The 15409-nt window shown below is 47.6% G+C and overlaps 1 protein-coding gene across 3 annotated transcripts in view; it reads right to left on the bottom strand.

Moving 5' to 3' along the window:
• NSD1 (nuclear receptor binding SET domain protein 1) overlaps positions 1-15409 on the bottom strand; it is a 69426-nt gene that overhangs the window by 16022 nt on the left and 37995 nt on the right. For all 3 annotated transcript variants that reach the window (XM_075441730.1, XM_075441731.1, XM_075441732.1), the window contains 12 exons: positions 14888-15031; positions 14336-14459; positions 13567-13767; positions 11974-12153; positions 11488-11644; positions 10996-11201; positions 10305-10417; positions 7381-7650; positions 5926-6042; positions 4389-4530; positions 3827-3933; positions 488-692 (listed from right to left, as the gene is read on the bottom strand). In XM_075441730.1, coding sequence (XP_075297845.1) covers positions 488-692; positions 3827-3933; positions 4389-4530; positions 5926-6042; positions 7381-7650; positions 10305-10417; positions 10996-11201; positions 11488-11644; positions 11974-12153; positions 13567-13767; positions 14336-14459; positions 14888-15031 — 1966 coding nt within the window. The remainder of the gene's footprint in view (positions 1-487; positions 693-3826; positions 3934-4388; positions 4531-5925; positions 6043-7380; positions 7651-10304; positions 10418-10995; positions 11202-11487; positions 11645-11973; positions 12154-13566; positions 13768-14335; positions 14460-14887; positions 15032-15409) is intronic.

Raw genomic sequence — 15409 nt, 5'->3', positions numbered from 1 at the left:
TTCACATTTCTGCCCTCATTTCACCACCAACTAGGATATGCTTTGATACAGTTTTCTTCCTTAACTACGAACTCATGGCTACTCAGACATCTAACACATTCTTCTCTCCCATTTTCCATCAGGGCTTTTCCTCACCATCCAACTCACTCAATAGTCTTCAGCTTTGGGGAAATGGCCAATCTGAGGAACCAAAACCTCAACGATTGTTGGGGCTGTCCTCTGCCAGGCCCCAAAGGTGAGGTCAGCTCACAAGCACCATTTCTTTGGCAAGGATCAGCTCCCCCTTCAGGAATTCATTCATCTTTTTGCAGTCAAAGTGGGGTGCAAACCAGGGTTGTGTCGTGTGGGGCACAAAGTCTGTTCAAGTCAGAAAGATTTATCTAAATTTTAAGATGTTGTGAAGTGAGTGCAAGGTGACAAGCAGCACCTGGGACACCTCGAGCCAACGCCGTGACCCAAGCAGAGCCCAGCCACACGGATCACTGACCTGCAGGTCTCTTGGTCAGGTTGAGGCAGTCTGCATGGTACACCTTGGGGCAGCCTGGCTTCTTACAAGAAACTAGCTGCCCTCCGTCCCCACAGCTGAAACACTCGTCCTCTCGCTCCTTCATCACCTCCGCCTGCGACCTGCGCTTCATCTGCGGCCGTCTCTTTAGCTTCTTGGACTTTTCCTCGGTGAGGTTGGGTTGGCTCTGCGGGTGAGACAATGTCAGTTAATGCAGGTCTCTGCCCCTTCCATCTGTTCCCTTCCTGCTAGAGTGGAGATAACTGCAAACCCCACTAATAAAAATCCCACTGTCAGCCATGTCTGCAACATATGTAGCATCTCTACAGTGCTTCTTAATATTTGGCAATTGATTTACTATAGCAAATAGTTCTCATTTTTCTAAAAAGAGTCTGGAAGCCCTGCATGAAAGCCTGATCAAACATGTGATATATGCAATTGGCAAAAGCAGAACAAGGAGCCAAGGGCTGCCTGGCCTTGCTGAGCTTGTGCCACCTCTCAAGGACTCTTATGATCCTCAACCAAAGCAGCTGGGTCTCCTTGCACCCATCACTCTCATGAGGAGTCTTTCCCAGGCCTTCCTGCACTTTTTGATGTTCCTCACTCCTCTCTCCATTTTCAGTACATGAATTTACATGTAATCGGTTTAGACCTATCTGTTTTTGTGTCAATGCTGCTCTCGTTCTGCAGTTTTTCTCTTCTGAAGTAACCACTAGGACACACTCTCCTCACAAACCGAACACTTTCATAGTCTGCACCTCAGTCCTCCTAATGGCTTTTCTCTGCCTCTGTTGAGTTTACTTCTCCCACACACAAGTTGCAGAATTATACACGCTACTTCAGATGACGTCCCACACGCCATGTACAATGACATCAACTCTTCTCCAAAAGAATGGGAAATCCCTCCCAAAACATCGCCTGCGTTTGCCTTTTTCACAGCTGCATCACCAATAGCAGCTCAGTCCTGCGGTGGCTGAACTGCACAACGGCTCCTTCCCCACCACAACTGCCCACCCATGACCTTCCCATGGCAGATGTGTTTCTGCTGTTACCTCCCAGGTGTGTATTCTGGTGTACTCAATCTCTGAACTCCAGCCCCTTCCAGTTGTACTCAGTCCTTTGCAATTGCCCCATCTTCTCCCTCTCCACACCGATGACACCTGACATCTTCGTGTCATCAGTACAGTTAAATTACCAGGCTTCCACCAGCTGTGTTGCAGGCAGTGATGAAATAACTACAACTGGTCCCAAGACTGGCATCTACACGGCCCAAGTGCTGTCTTCACCCCAGGCTCGGTCCTCAGACCACTCCACAGATCCTGTCTGGCCAAAGCCTCCCATTGTCCCTACCCCTCAACTCCAAAGACGATGCTTCCTGTGCCCAGTCAGGGGCCTTATCAAGTCAAGACTTTAGTCTACCTAAACAGACATGAGCTAAATTTTATGCCATTTTCCACATATCTTCGTATCCACACAGGCACTCTCCATGTAGAACATCTCTGCGTGCTGAGACGATGCCTACGAGGTGATTTTTGCATCCTTTTGAATTCTGCACAAATATTGGGTGCTATTTTCATCATCAAGACTAAAACCAAACACACCAAAACATTTAGAAATCTTTGTCTCCAGACCTACAATTTCAGAATTTGGCAGCGGTGGTTATCCAGCTGTCCTGCCACCAGGGAGTTACATCTGGATTGTTTCCTTCCCCTTCACATGTGGATATTGCTGTCTTCATACCGTCATTCCCACTGACAATGGGGACAAGTCAGGCCTTTCTTATCAGTGAAAATGCAGCCAGTGGAATCACTCCACCTGAACTATTCTACCTATTCTCAGCGCCTAGTATCTCAGCCATCTAATCACAAAGAGAACAAGAAAAACCTTTCACAGCTAATTTGAATGTCTAAGCAAGGTCTAACAGCTGGACTAAGTGCTTCCCACTTGCTCACTGCAGTACAATAGACTCCCAAGAATTCTTCCACACTGGCAGTTAGAAAGGTCACTTTTAAGAGTGAATCTGAGTACAATCAGCGAAGTTTTGTCTTGCTGTATCTTCGGGAAGCTTAAAAACACATCTGTTGTGGGATGAATTGGAAAAAAACCCCAACAAGGTACTGTTTTCTTGGGTATTGTTTCTTAGCCCATCTCATCAAGATGGAATGAGTCGCCTCAGGCATCACAATGGAACATTAATGCCAACTAAAGGGCACCTTTCTCTGATCTCCATCATGCAACCTGCAATTTCAGGGCAAAAATGACAGTCAAGCCATGTATAACAGCAGCAGCACAAAATCAACTGAACTTTAAATCACAACCCAAAAAAGAACTAAATACATCAGATGTGTAACTCACTTCATCTGTCAGCTTCTGAAGACATGAATTTTTTTAATCTTAGTTTTTCTGCAGAACTAAGCTCTCTGGAGAATTCACAAAACCTTCCCTATATATTGATTAACAACTGTGCTGCTGGAGCTTTTAACCCTTAACGGTGGGTAAGCAAGCTGCCAGTATCCACACGCCAGAGCAGAGGGATTACCGACCGATTTGGTGAAGCTCTTGAAACAAACCAACAGCTGAGACAGATTTAGCTGGTGACAGCTGGGAATTCAGCCAACTGCTCCTTTTGTTTCCTTTTCCCAGTGAGAATCGGCTAACACAAGAAGCTAACTGAAATCAATTCCTGTTACTGCAACTTTACAGTTAAAACATGAAGCTCTCAAAAGTCAGCAAGTTCTAAAAGCTAGTGTTTTTTCTACTACAGATATGGCAAATTTCTTATTCCTGTCTGATGTGTGCACTTCAGTCACTTAACCAAAAGAAGGCAAAAAGCCCAGGAACTTTCTTATTGCAGCAAGACAGTGTAAAAGCCGTCTGGCTCTTAAAGCAACTCCAAGCCTGAAGGAATGTGAGTTTCCTGGCCTTCCATGCATGCTCATAATTTACTCCGGTCTTTACTCTCGGAAGTGGGCTGAGCTGTGGTTTCTTGGTTATACAATGCAAGTCCTTCCCATGCCTGTCCTTTGCCCCTCTAACGTGATGGAAACTGTCATGCTAGTACACGGAAAATTCTGGAAAAAATCTTTCACTTACTCTTTTGTTTTAAAATACAATTTTCTGTCATTATTTATAGCAACTCTAACAATTCAGGTCTAAGATCTGCACTCTCAGAATGAAAACTTGGATATTCAACTCATTTCAAGCAGAGTTTTCATGGCCACACTAAAACTAGATTACCCTTCCCAAGGTCTCTGCAACTAATGATACGCATCTATGCAAAGAGCCGATTTGGAAGAACAAAAGCTTAAAGAGGCATCATACCTTTGGCCGTACTCCTAGGAAGCCACTGCAGTTTGGGGCACCACACTTACAAACGGTCTTTCCATTTCCCAAACACTCCAGATTGTAGTTGAAAGTCAGCTCAGTCCCTGGCACAAAAGCAGATCAAAACCAAGCAAGTTGTAATGAACTATGGGGCAGAACATCTTACAGCTGAAGTAAAAGCACTTTCGAAATACAATTACACAAATGACTGTCACAGCTATGCAAGGATACCAGCTATTAATCTCCCCACAGATCTGTGTGGACTGACAATTCAGTGCAGCCCCACACTCCCACCACACACTACAGCCAAAGAGGGCATTCAACTCCACGCTGTAGCACGCTTACTTCCACTTCTTGACCCTGTTAATTAGAACTATGAACCTCCATTTATACCATGGATGTATGTGTTTCATTACGTCAGCACTGGTGTTAAGTCTTGTGATTGCCTATGTGAACACACAAATTAAGTATCTTCCCAGGGAGCTACAAACCCTTCCCTTTCCTTACAGAAACCCTCCCAGCTTTTAACTGCAGGTACTGACCGAGTGGGGTTCCTTACCAGCTTTGATATTTACAATTGCGAAGAGCCCAACTCGAGTATCGCCATTCACACACCATTTCTGAGTCTCACAGTTTGGCTGGCAGCAATGGTTCATGAATCGAGCGTAATTGCCCTTTGGCCCAGCATCAATGATTCGATCCTGGAATTGCAAAAAAACCCCAGAAAAACACATTCAATAAACTGCCACTTCCCGCTCAAGCTGTCACAGCACAGGTACCAGTACACCAGGAAAGCATTCATCAGTACTGAAAACTACGACAACGGAGGCATCTGACAACACTTGCGAAGCACCTGAGCTCGTAGATGTGTTTTAACCAAGCGTAAGGGACAGGTGTCGTTGTGTTGCCTGGACAACTGACAAACACCCAAACAGTTTCCACACGCTGATGTCTCCGGTCCAGGCTGGCAGATCATACGGCAATACAGTCTCCTGCACACCACCATCTTCCTCTTCAAAGACAGACAGGCTCCTGAACAGCCAGTGAAGTGCTGCTGCTGCTTTCTGGGAAGTCAGCTCTGCCTGCGGTGTCAGTACTGGATAAACACCACACCAGCACACTTCCAAGGCAGTACCTGCGGTTCCAGACTCTGACTTCTGCTTAAAAGCAAAATACCAGTTCCTATTTCTTGTATGTCAATGCACAGAAGGAAAACAGGAACAGCACATGACGCGTGAGGTGCATCTCTGTACGGTACGCTACCATTCGTTAGACCGTGTTAGAGAGCAGAGGGCAGCTGCAACTGAGATTTCGTTTTGTAATAATGAGGGAGATACTGGTACGTGGTTCTGCCCCTGCTCCCACTCGTCAGCCAGATGATGAGAACAAGACACTGTCAGTGCGAATTTCCAGCGAGAGGGGAGAGCCAGCAAGCAGTCACTGTTATCCTGTCCCACACTCGACAGCTTCTTCCCATGCCTGCTTTCATGGTTTCCTTCTAATCTTTTCCAAGGTTGAGGGACAAAGTGTGGAAAGCAGCTGACAAAACTACTTATTCTCCAAAAGCCAGGAGCTCACAGCAAGAACAACCTGGCCTCTAAGACCCATTGAGGAGTCTGTGCGTTTAACAAACTCTGTCCCTCTACTTGCATCAGAAAGACCTGGGATCTAACTTCAACAAAGGTCTCACTGTGCCTGACACAGATCTGAGGGCCAATGCCTTCTCTGACACTCGCCAGCCCAGTTCTGGACTCTCCAGGGTTCAGCTGCTGGGAAGCATCCTGAGGTTACCAAATTCACCCTGTTATGCTGGAGCAGGATCTACAGTCCTCAGACAATTGCGCTCAGACAACTGCCTCACCTCTTCGGAATAAACTCTGAAGAAGATGGTTCAGATTTTCCTCCTAATATCCAACCTGAAACTTCTCTACTGCATGTTTAGTTCATTCTTTAAGTCTTCTTGTCAGTGGAAATGCAGACCAGCTCATCAGCAACCATTAGCATCGATTTAGTTGCTGGAGAAGACCACTATCATGCCTTCCTTGCAATCATTTTACTTTTGCCTAGGATCCTGATGAGAAATTCCTTCTACATACCTTATCCAGTGTCAACATGTAGAAGTTGGTGATGTCATGCTCCTGAGCATAGCGGATTCGAGCTCGGCACTCCTCCTCATCAATTAGCTCCCCAACATACTCATTAACAAATTCGCCCTGCCACAGAGAGAACAAGGTGAGACAAATTGCCTCCAGGATGGAGGGACATCCACCTTCGTGCTAAAACTTAGTTCCCGTTTCCTTTGTGGAAATCTTTTCATCAAAATCTTCCTCTGTGCTTTGCAGCCGGTTTGACCTATAATCTTCACGAAGAGCCCCAAATCGTACATACGTTTCATGCATTCAACAAATAACTTGAAATAAATTAAATAAAGGAACAACGGCCATCAGGCTATTCTTTGTGCTATGGACAGAATGAACATTTATGGACAGCACAAAAGTAAACCACAAGACCAGCTCTCCGCTGCTCAGCTCAAAGCACTGCGTAACTGCATTCCAGGCGGACACAGCATCCCTTTGGGGACCAACCACACTGGGCAGCATGACGCACCTAGGGCACCTACTCCTGCAGCGAGCCCGTGGAGCTCCCCTGTAGTGAAGTACTTCAGAGACCACGCTTCAGCCCTCAAAGGGAAGCCCAGCTCTGCTCTGCTGGGTAGCAGGTGCCTCCATTAAATAACTCAGTTCTACTGTTTCCAGACTGCTCAAAGTGAAACATTGCAGGTGCATGCAATGGCAGACATCCTTTGACCTATATCACAGCAGACACAAAGCCTAAGCAGGACAGACTCACGTTTTTCCTTCTGCTAGCAAGCCCTCCCTCTTAGCATGTTGTCCCTACTCCTTTTTCAGACATTCTTCTCCTACTATGCTAACTGCCCTCTGTTTCACTTCACCCTTTCTTAGATTTGGGGTCTTCTTCGCTTTAACATTCTTCCTTCTTCATTCAACACAGATGTGTGTCCACAGAACTACTGTTCTCTGGATTTAAAAAATATATACACATGTGTTTTAGCTGGAGATACCAGTCTCAGCAATAGTAATAGCTACCTCCAAACCATCACCCTTTTGTAAGAGCCAAGGCCTGGCTTCAGTTTCTGATACAAGATTCTCATGCTGGAAAAGCCTGGCTATTCAGGAATGGAGGGGAGGTTTAATCACTGTTCCCCATGTGGAAATCCTAAGCACTGTCTTCAGGCCAGTGTTCTGGTGTACTCATAAAGCCCATCGTCCATATAAGCAGACAGATCAAGCAATCATCTTTCTACCCTGTGGGACATCATCATGCAAACCATTTTCTCGGATAGCTGAGCCAGAACATTCTTGTCAGGACTGGAAAAGTTAACTTCATCCATTTCTTTCCTAAATGGCGTTCTACAGCAAGAAGTCTTCTTCAAATTATGGGAAGTTAGTAATTTTTCAAATCTACTGAAACCAACACCAAGCAAGAGAGAAGTGCCAAGAGAAAATTACATGCAGAAACAGAGCATGTACCTTTCTGATGTCTGTTTTGGCTTGCAAGCCCCAGCCTCGTGCCAGCGTGCGGAAAATTTGTACCTCGGGATACTGCCGCTTGGAGAAGCACTGGTTCTGGCAGCGCTCCCCAGCAGGGCAGACCATGGGGTGGCACTCATAGAGCAACATGCGATTGATGCATTCGGAGTCCAGGCCACATGGGTTTTCATCTGTTGGTTTGCAGTTGCAACGTGGTATCTCAGACAGGTCTGCAGTGAAGATCTGCACCTTCCCCACCGGCCGGTTCACCTTGAATGCACACAAAGGACTTTAGCTCCTAAGAACAACAGGTTATCTGATAGTCACTTCTACACTCAGCCCTTGCCTACGAGCCGACAGGCTGCAGCGTGAGTTAGTTACAGAGAGGGGCAGAAGGACACAACTACAGGCACATTTGTACTTCTGGACATACTATTTCAAGAGGTATATTGGTAAAGCAAAGAGATAAGGAGGATGCAGGTCCCGCATTAGCATCACCTGGTGCAGTGTGTATTCTGTGAGCCCGGAGCGGGGAGAGGCTGCCAAGTGTGTGTCCATCCGCCCCATCACCAATGTGCTGACATCCACCCCAGGTGGCCCAGCACTCTCGCTGGGTGCACACCATACCTGTGACCAACACCAAACCATTTTCTGCATGAAACAGCACCTTCTCCAGTCTCCGAGTGTCAGACCCTTTTCCTTACAGCCCTGCTTTTTTAATCTGATACCTTCAAGCTGCGTTTTGCTGTCAGCTGTCACTACGAGAACCAGGCTGGCACACCCGTGACAAGAGTACACAGGGCCTACCTACGCACCAGGCCACAAGCCGTTAGCTCCCTATCCAGCTGTCCTGCAGATGTAAATGAAAGAAAAACCAGATAAGGCTGGGGTTGGAAGGCCCAAAGAGGAGCTCAGAGTTAAGCCAAGGAGCTCTCTAAAAACTGCTCCGGAAGGCAACAGAGCGCAGCACCAGGTGGACAAGTGACTGGCGTGTCTGTGGCACGAGCAGGGTCCTTTGGTTTTGGTTAAAGGCAGCGAACGCTGAAAGGCAGGCAACAGAGAGTCAGGACTTTGCAGAAAAGCTCCTTGCTGTTCTTTCCCCAGGCGAGCAATACCATCAGCTCCCCTTCCTCTTCCAGAACATGAAAGGAGAGGATCATTTAGCAAAACTATTTCAGCCCCCTCACAATCTATCTAGTCCCACCCACGGAGCAAAGTTTCTACGCTGGTAGCCTGCAGAGGCTGGCGGAGCCCTTTATCCTCCTTCTCTGATTAGAAGCACACCCTGCAGAAAGCCCAGATTAGTCTCTTCAAACACACAGAGTCTCCCCGTCTTCCTAATACTGCCTCCCACCTCCGACCTTCCTCGTCACTCCAGTGTTCTCCTCTGCTGCTTCCCTTCTCTTACTCGGGCTGTTAGCTCGTCACCTCGTTAAGAGTGATGAGACTCACGGGATTAGGACTGTCCACCACCAGGCAGACAGAGGTGTCCTTGCTGGCTCCGGCACTGCCACCAGAGCAACCACGGTGTCTGCCCGTGGGGCCCCTCTTGGGACGCACGCATGCCAGCAGGCCTAGCCCTTCTCTCTGAGGCACTGCTGGTACAAAACCAGCTCCAGAACAGGGCGATGCTTGGACTAGCCACAACCCTGATGTGATGAAGGATCTCAAGTGTACTTTCCAGCAGCCTCTCATGTTGATGCTCTTTGAGATGGACCCCAAGGTCTCCTTAGAAGGCCAGGACGGGAGCAGACACATTCAGCTCTGGCCATTCCACCCTGCAGCCTTGCTCAGTTCACCGTATGCTCCTGCAAGCTGTCTCATTTGCTTTCAGAGAGACAAACAGCTTGCACCCAGACCTGAGAAGAACTGCCATAGCTAATGACAATGGCTGTTATTACTTATATTAAAATGGTATTTCAAAGGCTTAAAATGGCTTCCAAAGCTCCTTCATGTTGCAGGCAGACAGAGGCTTAAAAATACTTCTAATGAAAAACTGCATTTCCTCCACTGGAGCTGCTGGGCCCATACTGCTGCCGCAGCATTCAGTTGCGTCCTTTACACTGTACAGTAACTCACACGGGATATACCTGCCTGCCTAGAAATCCTAGCCAGAAACAAAAAGTACCAGCAATCAGTTAAGCTTTCACAGTTTGCCACATAAAAAAGGGAAGGAGCAGAGGGAGGCAATGAAAAAAAGAGGAACACAGTCCCTGAGTCACTGGGTTTCTGATCAGTCTGAACCCACATCTCAAGCACACGTACCCACTTGGAGCCCCCTCTCCTCTCAACTCACTTCCATCCTGTAGGACTTCTACTACTACGCTACTTCTAACTCAAAACACAGCCCTAAAACCTGAAGAGTTCCTCCAAACTCAGAAAAAGGGTTGCTATTCCGACACATACTTCTGTCTAGTATTTCTGGTCAGTCACTGACCGATACAGAAAAAGCTATAAACATAGCAGAGCTGAAATAAGATACTGCCAAGCTCCAGTGTGGGTTACCACCCTCCCCACAGCTCTGCTCCACTGCACCCTGACCATCTCCTACCTTGCACCACCTGGGATGGCCACCTTGCCATCACTAGCACACAGTACTCGAGGACACTGCATATTACTAGCACTCTCCCCTAGGTCCCCAAGGTGGAGAGACACTGCCTTCAGACCACGGAACAGCATACAGATGTCTAGATCTGTTCCAGTAAATCAGAGTACCTCTGTTACTGGTGTCCAGCTTCCATATAGCTCTGCGCATACATGAATCCTTTCTGTGGAGGACGACCGAAGGTGCCAATAGGACCAAAGTAACCTCCAAATGCAGCCAGATGCCCCAACAGTAGAAGTGTTTCTGTATACCTGTAAATCACCTGCACCAACATCTTATGACTTCTCTTCTGCACCTGTCCCCCCCCACCTGCCCTCACCTTGATGTGTTTGTAGGGAGGAGGTTTCCTGTCATTCTTTTTGTCTTCCTGAAGCTGTCTCAGTTCTTTCTGAGCCTTCAACTCTTCAAATCTTACTGCAGCTTCCTGAAGAGCTAAGAGAGAGAACAGGCTGTGTTACAAGGAACACTCACTGCTCACACAGAGCTGGGCTGCCAGTGTCCACGCAGCGCTCAGCTCCACAAGCAAACAGTCCTGGCCATGTACTTCAGAGGGAGAGGTTCACCACAGGGGCGGTGAAGGAAAGGCCACTGCTGCAGGGCAGTTGCAGGAGTAAGAGACCTCTCCGTGGGTGAGGAAGCACCCAAACTGTCAGCTAGCTTTGCCTGCTTTAGGGCAGAGGTGTCAGGCAGCTGCATTCGTAACTCTCAAGTGCATTTTTATATATGGATACTGTCAGGGAAGTTGACAAAGCAGCAGCTCATTCAGATTTAGAGCAGGTATGTCAGAGCTGGAGAAGCAGTCAAGATCTGCACACCCTTCTCCCTCTCTGGGAGTCCAGACCAATGAACACTCTGAGTGCACCAGATGATAGATAAGCAGAAGCTCATTCTACAAATAAAATTTCACTTTAGCTCTAAGAAGACGTTTTCCTCTGTTACAAGAACGCCACTTCTCCACTTGGGAATGAAGAGAAACAGACTGTGTACCTCTCCGGATGAAAAGAAGTTACCTTTCCTGTATATGCCATCCACGCCCTTCCCCATCTTGTCTTTGCTGCTGACGTCACCTTCCATGTAAGGGAACACACGGGCCTGGTGGGTCCACAGGTAATCCTTGGAGCCAAAGAACAGCACAGGGAACTCGCCGATGTCATGTTTCATTTTCTGGATGTTGACAGGAATTGTCCTAGGATGGCAAATCTCAGCTGGCCACCACCTGCAGACACAGGGAAGGGCAGGTGAAACCTCTGGCTTCCCCACTTCAGAAGCATGCTACTGCATGGAGACACGGCGAAAAGTGTGTAAGGGCTACCAGCAAGGCTGGTGGGGAGGCAAGAGGCTACTGGAGGACAAAAGCATACATTTTACCAGCCTCTACGTGTATGCAAAGAAGCCAGAGGCTGCTGCTCTGTACCCTGCAGAGAGGAGCAGCTTCTCACCTCAGTCACCATTAGCACTGCATGAGGAAAGGATAGGGACAAGTCTGTTCTACCTCCACCTACCTGTAGCGCCCAACTTTCACCCAGACTACTTCCTTGTAGTGTGGCTTTTTGCCTGCCTTGCAATCATTACAATACCAGCTTCCCTCTGGCATCTCAATGTTTAGACACTCACGGTGAAATGCAGCCGGGCACGACTCGCAGCATAAAAGGCTGCCACCTGCAAAGCAAAGGAGGAGGAATTAATCAGAGTCACTGCGCAGAGGCCCTGGACTCAACACGTCCAGACAGAAACAGCTGAGGAAACGGCATGATGCTCTTTTGAAAACCCTTTTCAACAGCTTGTGTCCTACTCGTGCTGCACCAAGAACCCTTCTGAGGATCCAGAAAAAGTTCTAGCCTGAAGTTGGATTTAAATGGGGATCGATAGGAGCTGTTGTCTGCAGTTCTCACTGGCACGCTCTGGATGGGCAAAGCTTCTGCCTGCTCTAATGACTTCCTGTCAGGGGCCTTGCTTGGTGATGGGGGATCCAGCACAGGCTGTCTCACCTTCCGAGCAGACAAAGCACCAGCTGACGTTGACGTGCTCGTGGTTGCGGCAGCCTCTCCGTGCAGTGAAGTGATTGGGGCAGATGATGCTGTTGGAGGCGAGGACCACGGACCCAGCGGCGAGGCAGAAGTCATTGGAGTGGTACGCAACGGGACACCGCACACAGCGCATCAAGCGACCTAGCACCAGAACATGTCGGCAACACACTGAAGCTCTAAAGGAGGATGATTCTTTGTTTCCTGTCAAAACTATCTGCTACTGATACCTAAGCTCCAAACAAGCAACCATAGGTGATCTTTGGAAAAGGAAACCAACCTTTAGTGTTTATGGGCTGTCCACTACATACTCACTAGATGTCTATTAAATTATTTAACTAAATATATATAAAATTATAAATATCTTTAATACGTATTTGTATATAACATACACAAAATTATATCATTCGGAAGTGAAAAACCTCCTGCATGCTGTGCAGAAACAGTTCAAGAGTTCACAGACTATGACTGCTTCCTATCATACACAAATAATTAGTAAATCAGCTCAGAGAGTAATTACAGAGGGGGTGTTCCAAGTGCTTAGCTGCACACAACGAAACCAATCCGTGTAGCTTCTGAAAACATCAGTACTTGCCTCTCCACGTTATCAGATTTTACCCTGAAATTCCAGAATGGATAATTCAGAACTGCCTATAGGCCTAATTTCCCCAAGGTTTCCAAGACCTTGTTTTCAGTTCCTCTCAGGAGACCACAAGCAGGGAGAAGAGGCGGGAGGAAAGGCCCACTGAGAAGCAGCAGCCAGAGGAACACAACACAAACGTTCAGTGGGGAAGTGGTCAGCTGTGTGCTTTAGGCCTTAGTGCTGTCTCCTACACCAAATACTGCTACGTGGGGAAAAAAAAGGATAACTTTAACACAGACCCTGAGGATAAAAGTAGAACTGGTCTTACTGTCTTAAGATCCCAAGGATTTAAAGAAAGGCAGCTTTAGAAGCAATATACAAAGCAATTACATAGAAGTTTTAAGTTAAATCATGTGAGATAAAGATCAAGGTACTCCTGCAAACATCTCAAACAAATGTTTGCCTGAGAAGCCTACACCAAGGGTGTCACTACTACAAGACGAGAGTTTTCATTATAAAAAAAGGATAACTAGAACAATCATCACAGTTTTCACTATGCTGCTCTCCATGCCGTTGCCTTGATAGCCACTGCTGCTAAGCAGGCATCGTCTGCAGCACTGGCACAGTGAAAAGTAGGGGAACCATGAGAGCGCCCGTACAGCTCCAGAGATTTATTCAAAAACCCAGAGAGGCCCATCGCATCGCTGGACGTGCAGGCATCCACACGTCTGAACGGACAAGAACATTTTAGTTGCCGTGTCCGACCATGAGGAGTGCTGATGAGCAGCAACCTCACACACCGACACCACCTTCCACTTCCCTGAGAGAAGCTGTTCCTCGGCAAACGCTACAGCAAACCTTGCAGCAAGCACAGAAGATCAACGTAACGTAGTAGTGGACCAGGTAAATGCACAGTGGACATGAAACAAAGAAAAAGCTTCTATCCCCTAGACCACCCTGGAAGATTTCGGTACCTTTAGATGCAGAGATGTTTGCTGGGTTAGCAGCATGACAAGTCATGCATATATGCAGCGAGCATCGGAAGCCCTTGTTCTGCATGACGGTGGGCGGATACTTTTGTATGCACGCTTCATGGTAATACTTCCCACAGAGGGGCAGCAAGCACCGTTTTACATCCTCCCCGCAGCTCTTGCACACAAAGCAGGTATGGACCCCTGGAGAAAGAGCAACAGACGTAACACCAGTCACACACAAGGGCTACAGGAAGAGCTGAGACTTCCACCAGGCCGCGTATTAGCACAGCACAACCTCCCAACCTGCCGTACCTATCCCAAAGCACAGGTCTCTGCAGCAGGATGGTTTTGCCTGCAGCTGCAATAAAACTCCAGATCGAAAAAAGTATTATTATAGCTATGATTTCAGACCAGAGAAATATAAAGGGAAAAACAAAAATTGACAACCCTACTCAGACATTCCCCGCTTTCCAGCCTGCTTCAGACTCATCCTCCCCAGCAGCCCTCTCTCCCTAGACCCAGGTAAGAATTTCCCCTTCTCTTTCCCACCAGATCCTGGATGTACACTTCTTCGCACTCTACTTGCCTGAATCAACAGTAAGACAAGTTAATCAGAAAGTCATTATCAAAAATCAAACCAGTAATCAGAAGGGTGAGAGCTAGCCAGCGGCCCTGCTGCAGGCACCAGGCACACCTCTCCAGCAAAGCAGGCATCAGGTAAGCACACAGCAAGCACCCTGTCCTCCCGCGCTCACAGAAGCTGCCGTACCTGTGGAGCACTCGTTGCAGATGAATTTGCCCTTTGGCATCTCAGAGAGCCCAAGGCACTGCAGGTGGAAAGCACCACAGCACTGCGCCTCGCAGAGCAACAACTCCCCTGGCTTCTCGCAGACCTGCGGGGAAGGAAGCACAGTGTCAGCTCCGATCAACCTCCTTCCCCAACTCGTCCCAGACAGCAACAACCCATGTGCTGGCCAGGACTGCCAGCAGAGACCTCCACAGAAAAATGCTGTTTTCCTCATGTCAGTAATTTCAGGTGGTTTGTGCCTTTAGCGCTGCCATTTGCCATCCAGTCCTTACTACCACACATCAGCTAAAATGAATCCTACGTTGGCCACGTCTCCCTAACACCTGTGGACTTTAGCAGGGAGAGAGGCAATTACAGAGGAAAGGCTCAATTCAGAGCACAAGAAGCCAGTTAATTCTACAATAAACACCTTGAGGCTACCTAGACTTAGCTGGGGCACTAGCACGTGCCAGAACTTACACGAAAAAACTTCATAGTAGTAAAGTTTCAAAGAGATCTCTTCAACAACACTACCTGACACACGTTCTCCTTGAGAGCCGCTCCTCCTCCACGCTCCCCCTGCATCTTTTTGGACGAAGGCACTCCATGGTCGTTCTCTGACCCCTCTTCATTACCCTCTTTGGGGCTTGCAGCTGTCCCATGAACCAACGTCTCCCCCTTTAACAAAAAAAAAAATAAAAATCCAGAATCAGGGCTGTCAGCAGCTCCTTTCCTGACTTGGAAACTACAAATTCAGCCATCGAGCACGTAACAGGTTTGGCAGTTGGTCTGTGTGTGTTACCCACCCTCGAGGGAACATCCCCTACATAGTTCCACCAGAAGACTTGCCAGGAAGGAAAGAGCTCTTAGTTTACTAGATCATTAAAAAAATACACACTCAAGACAATTAATTTTCCTGTGTATAACCCCTCTCTAACAAATGAGTCATAGCTAAGGAAGACAGGTATCGCTCTGCACAGAAACAAATCAGGTAGGCAGGCACAGTCTGAAGCATTCTGCATGCTGATGTCTGCTTGCAGTGGAAGTGCAAACGAA

Source organism: Opisthocomus hoazin, chromosome 22 (assembly GCF_030867145.1).
Source record: "Opisthocomus hoazin isolate bOpiHoa1 chromosome 22, bOpiHoa1.hap1, whole genome shotgun sequence".
NCBI classification, from domain to species: domain Eukaryota; kingdom Metazoa; phylum Chordata; class Aves; order Opisthocomiformes; family Opisthocomidae; genus Opisthocomus; species Opisthocomus hoazin.
Note: the sequence above shows the minus strand (reverse complement) of the source record. Positions and strands in the feature narration are given on the sequence as shown.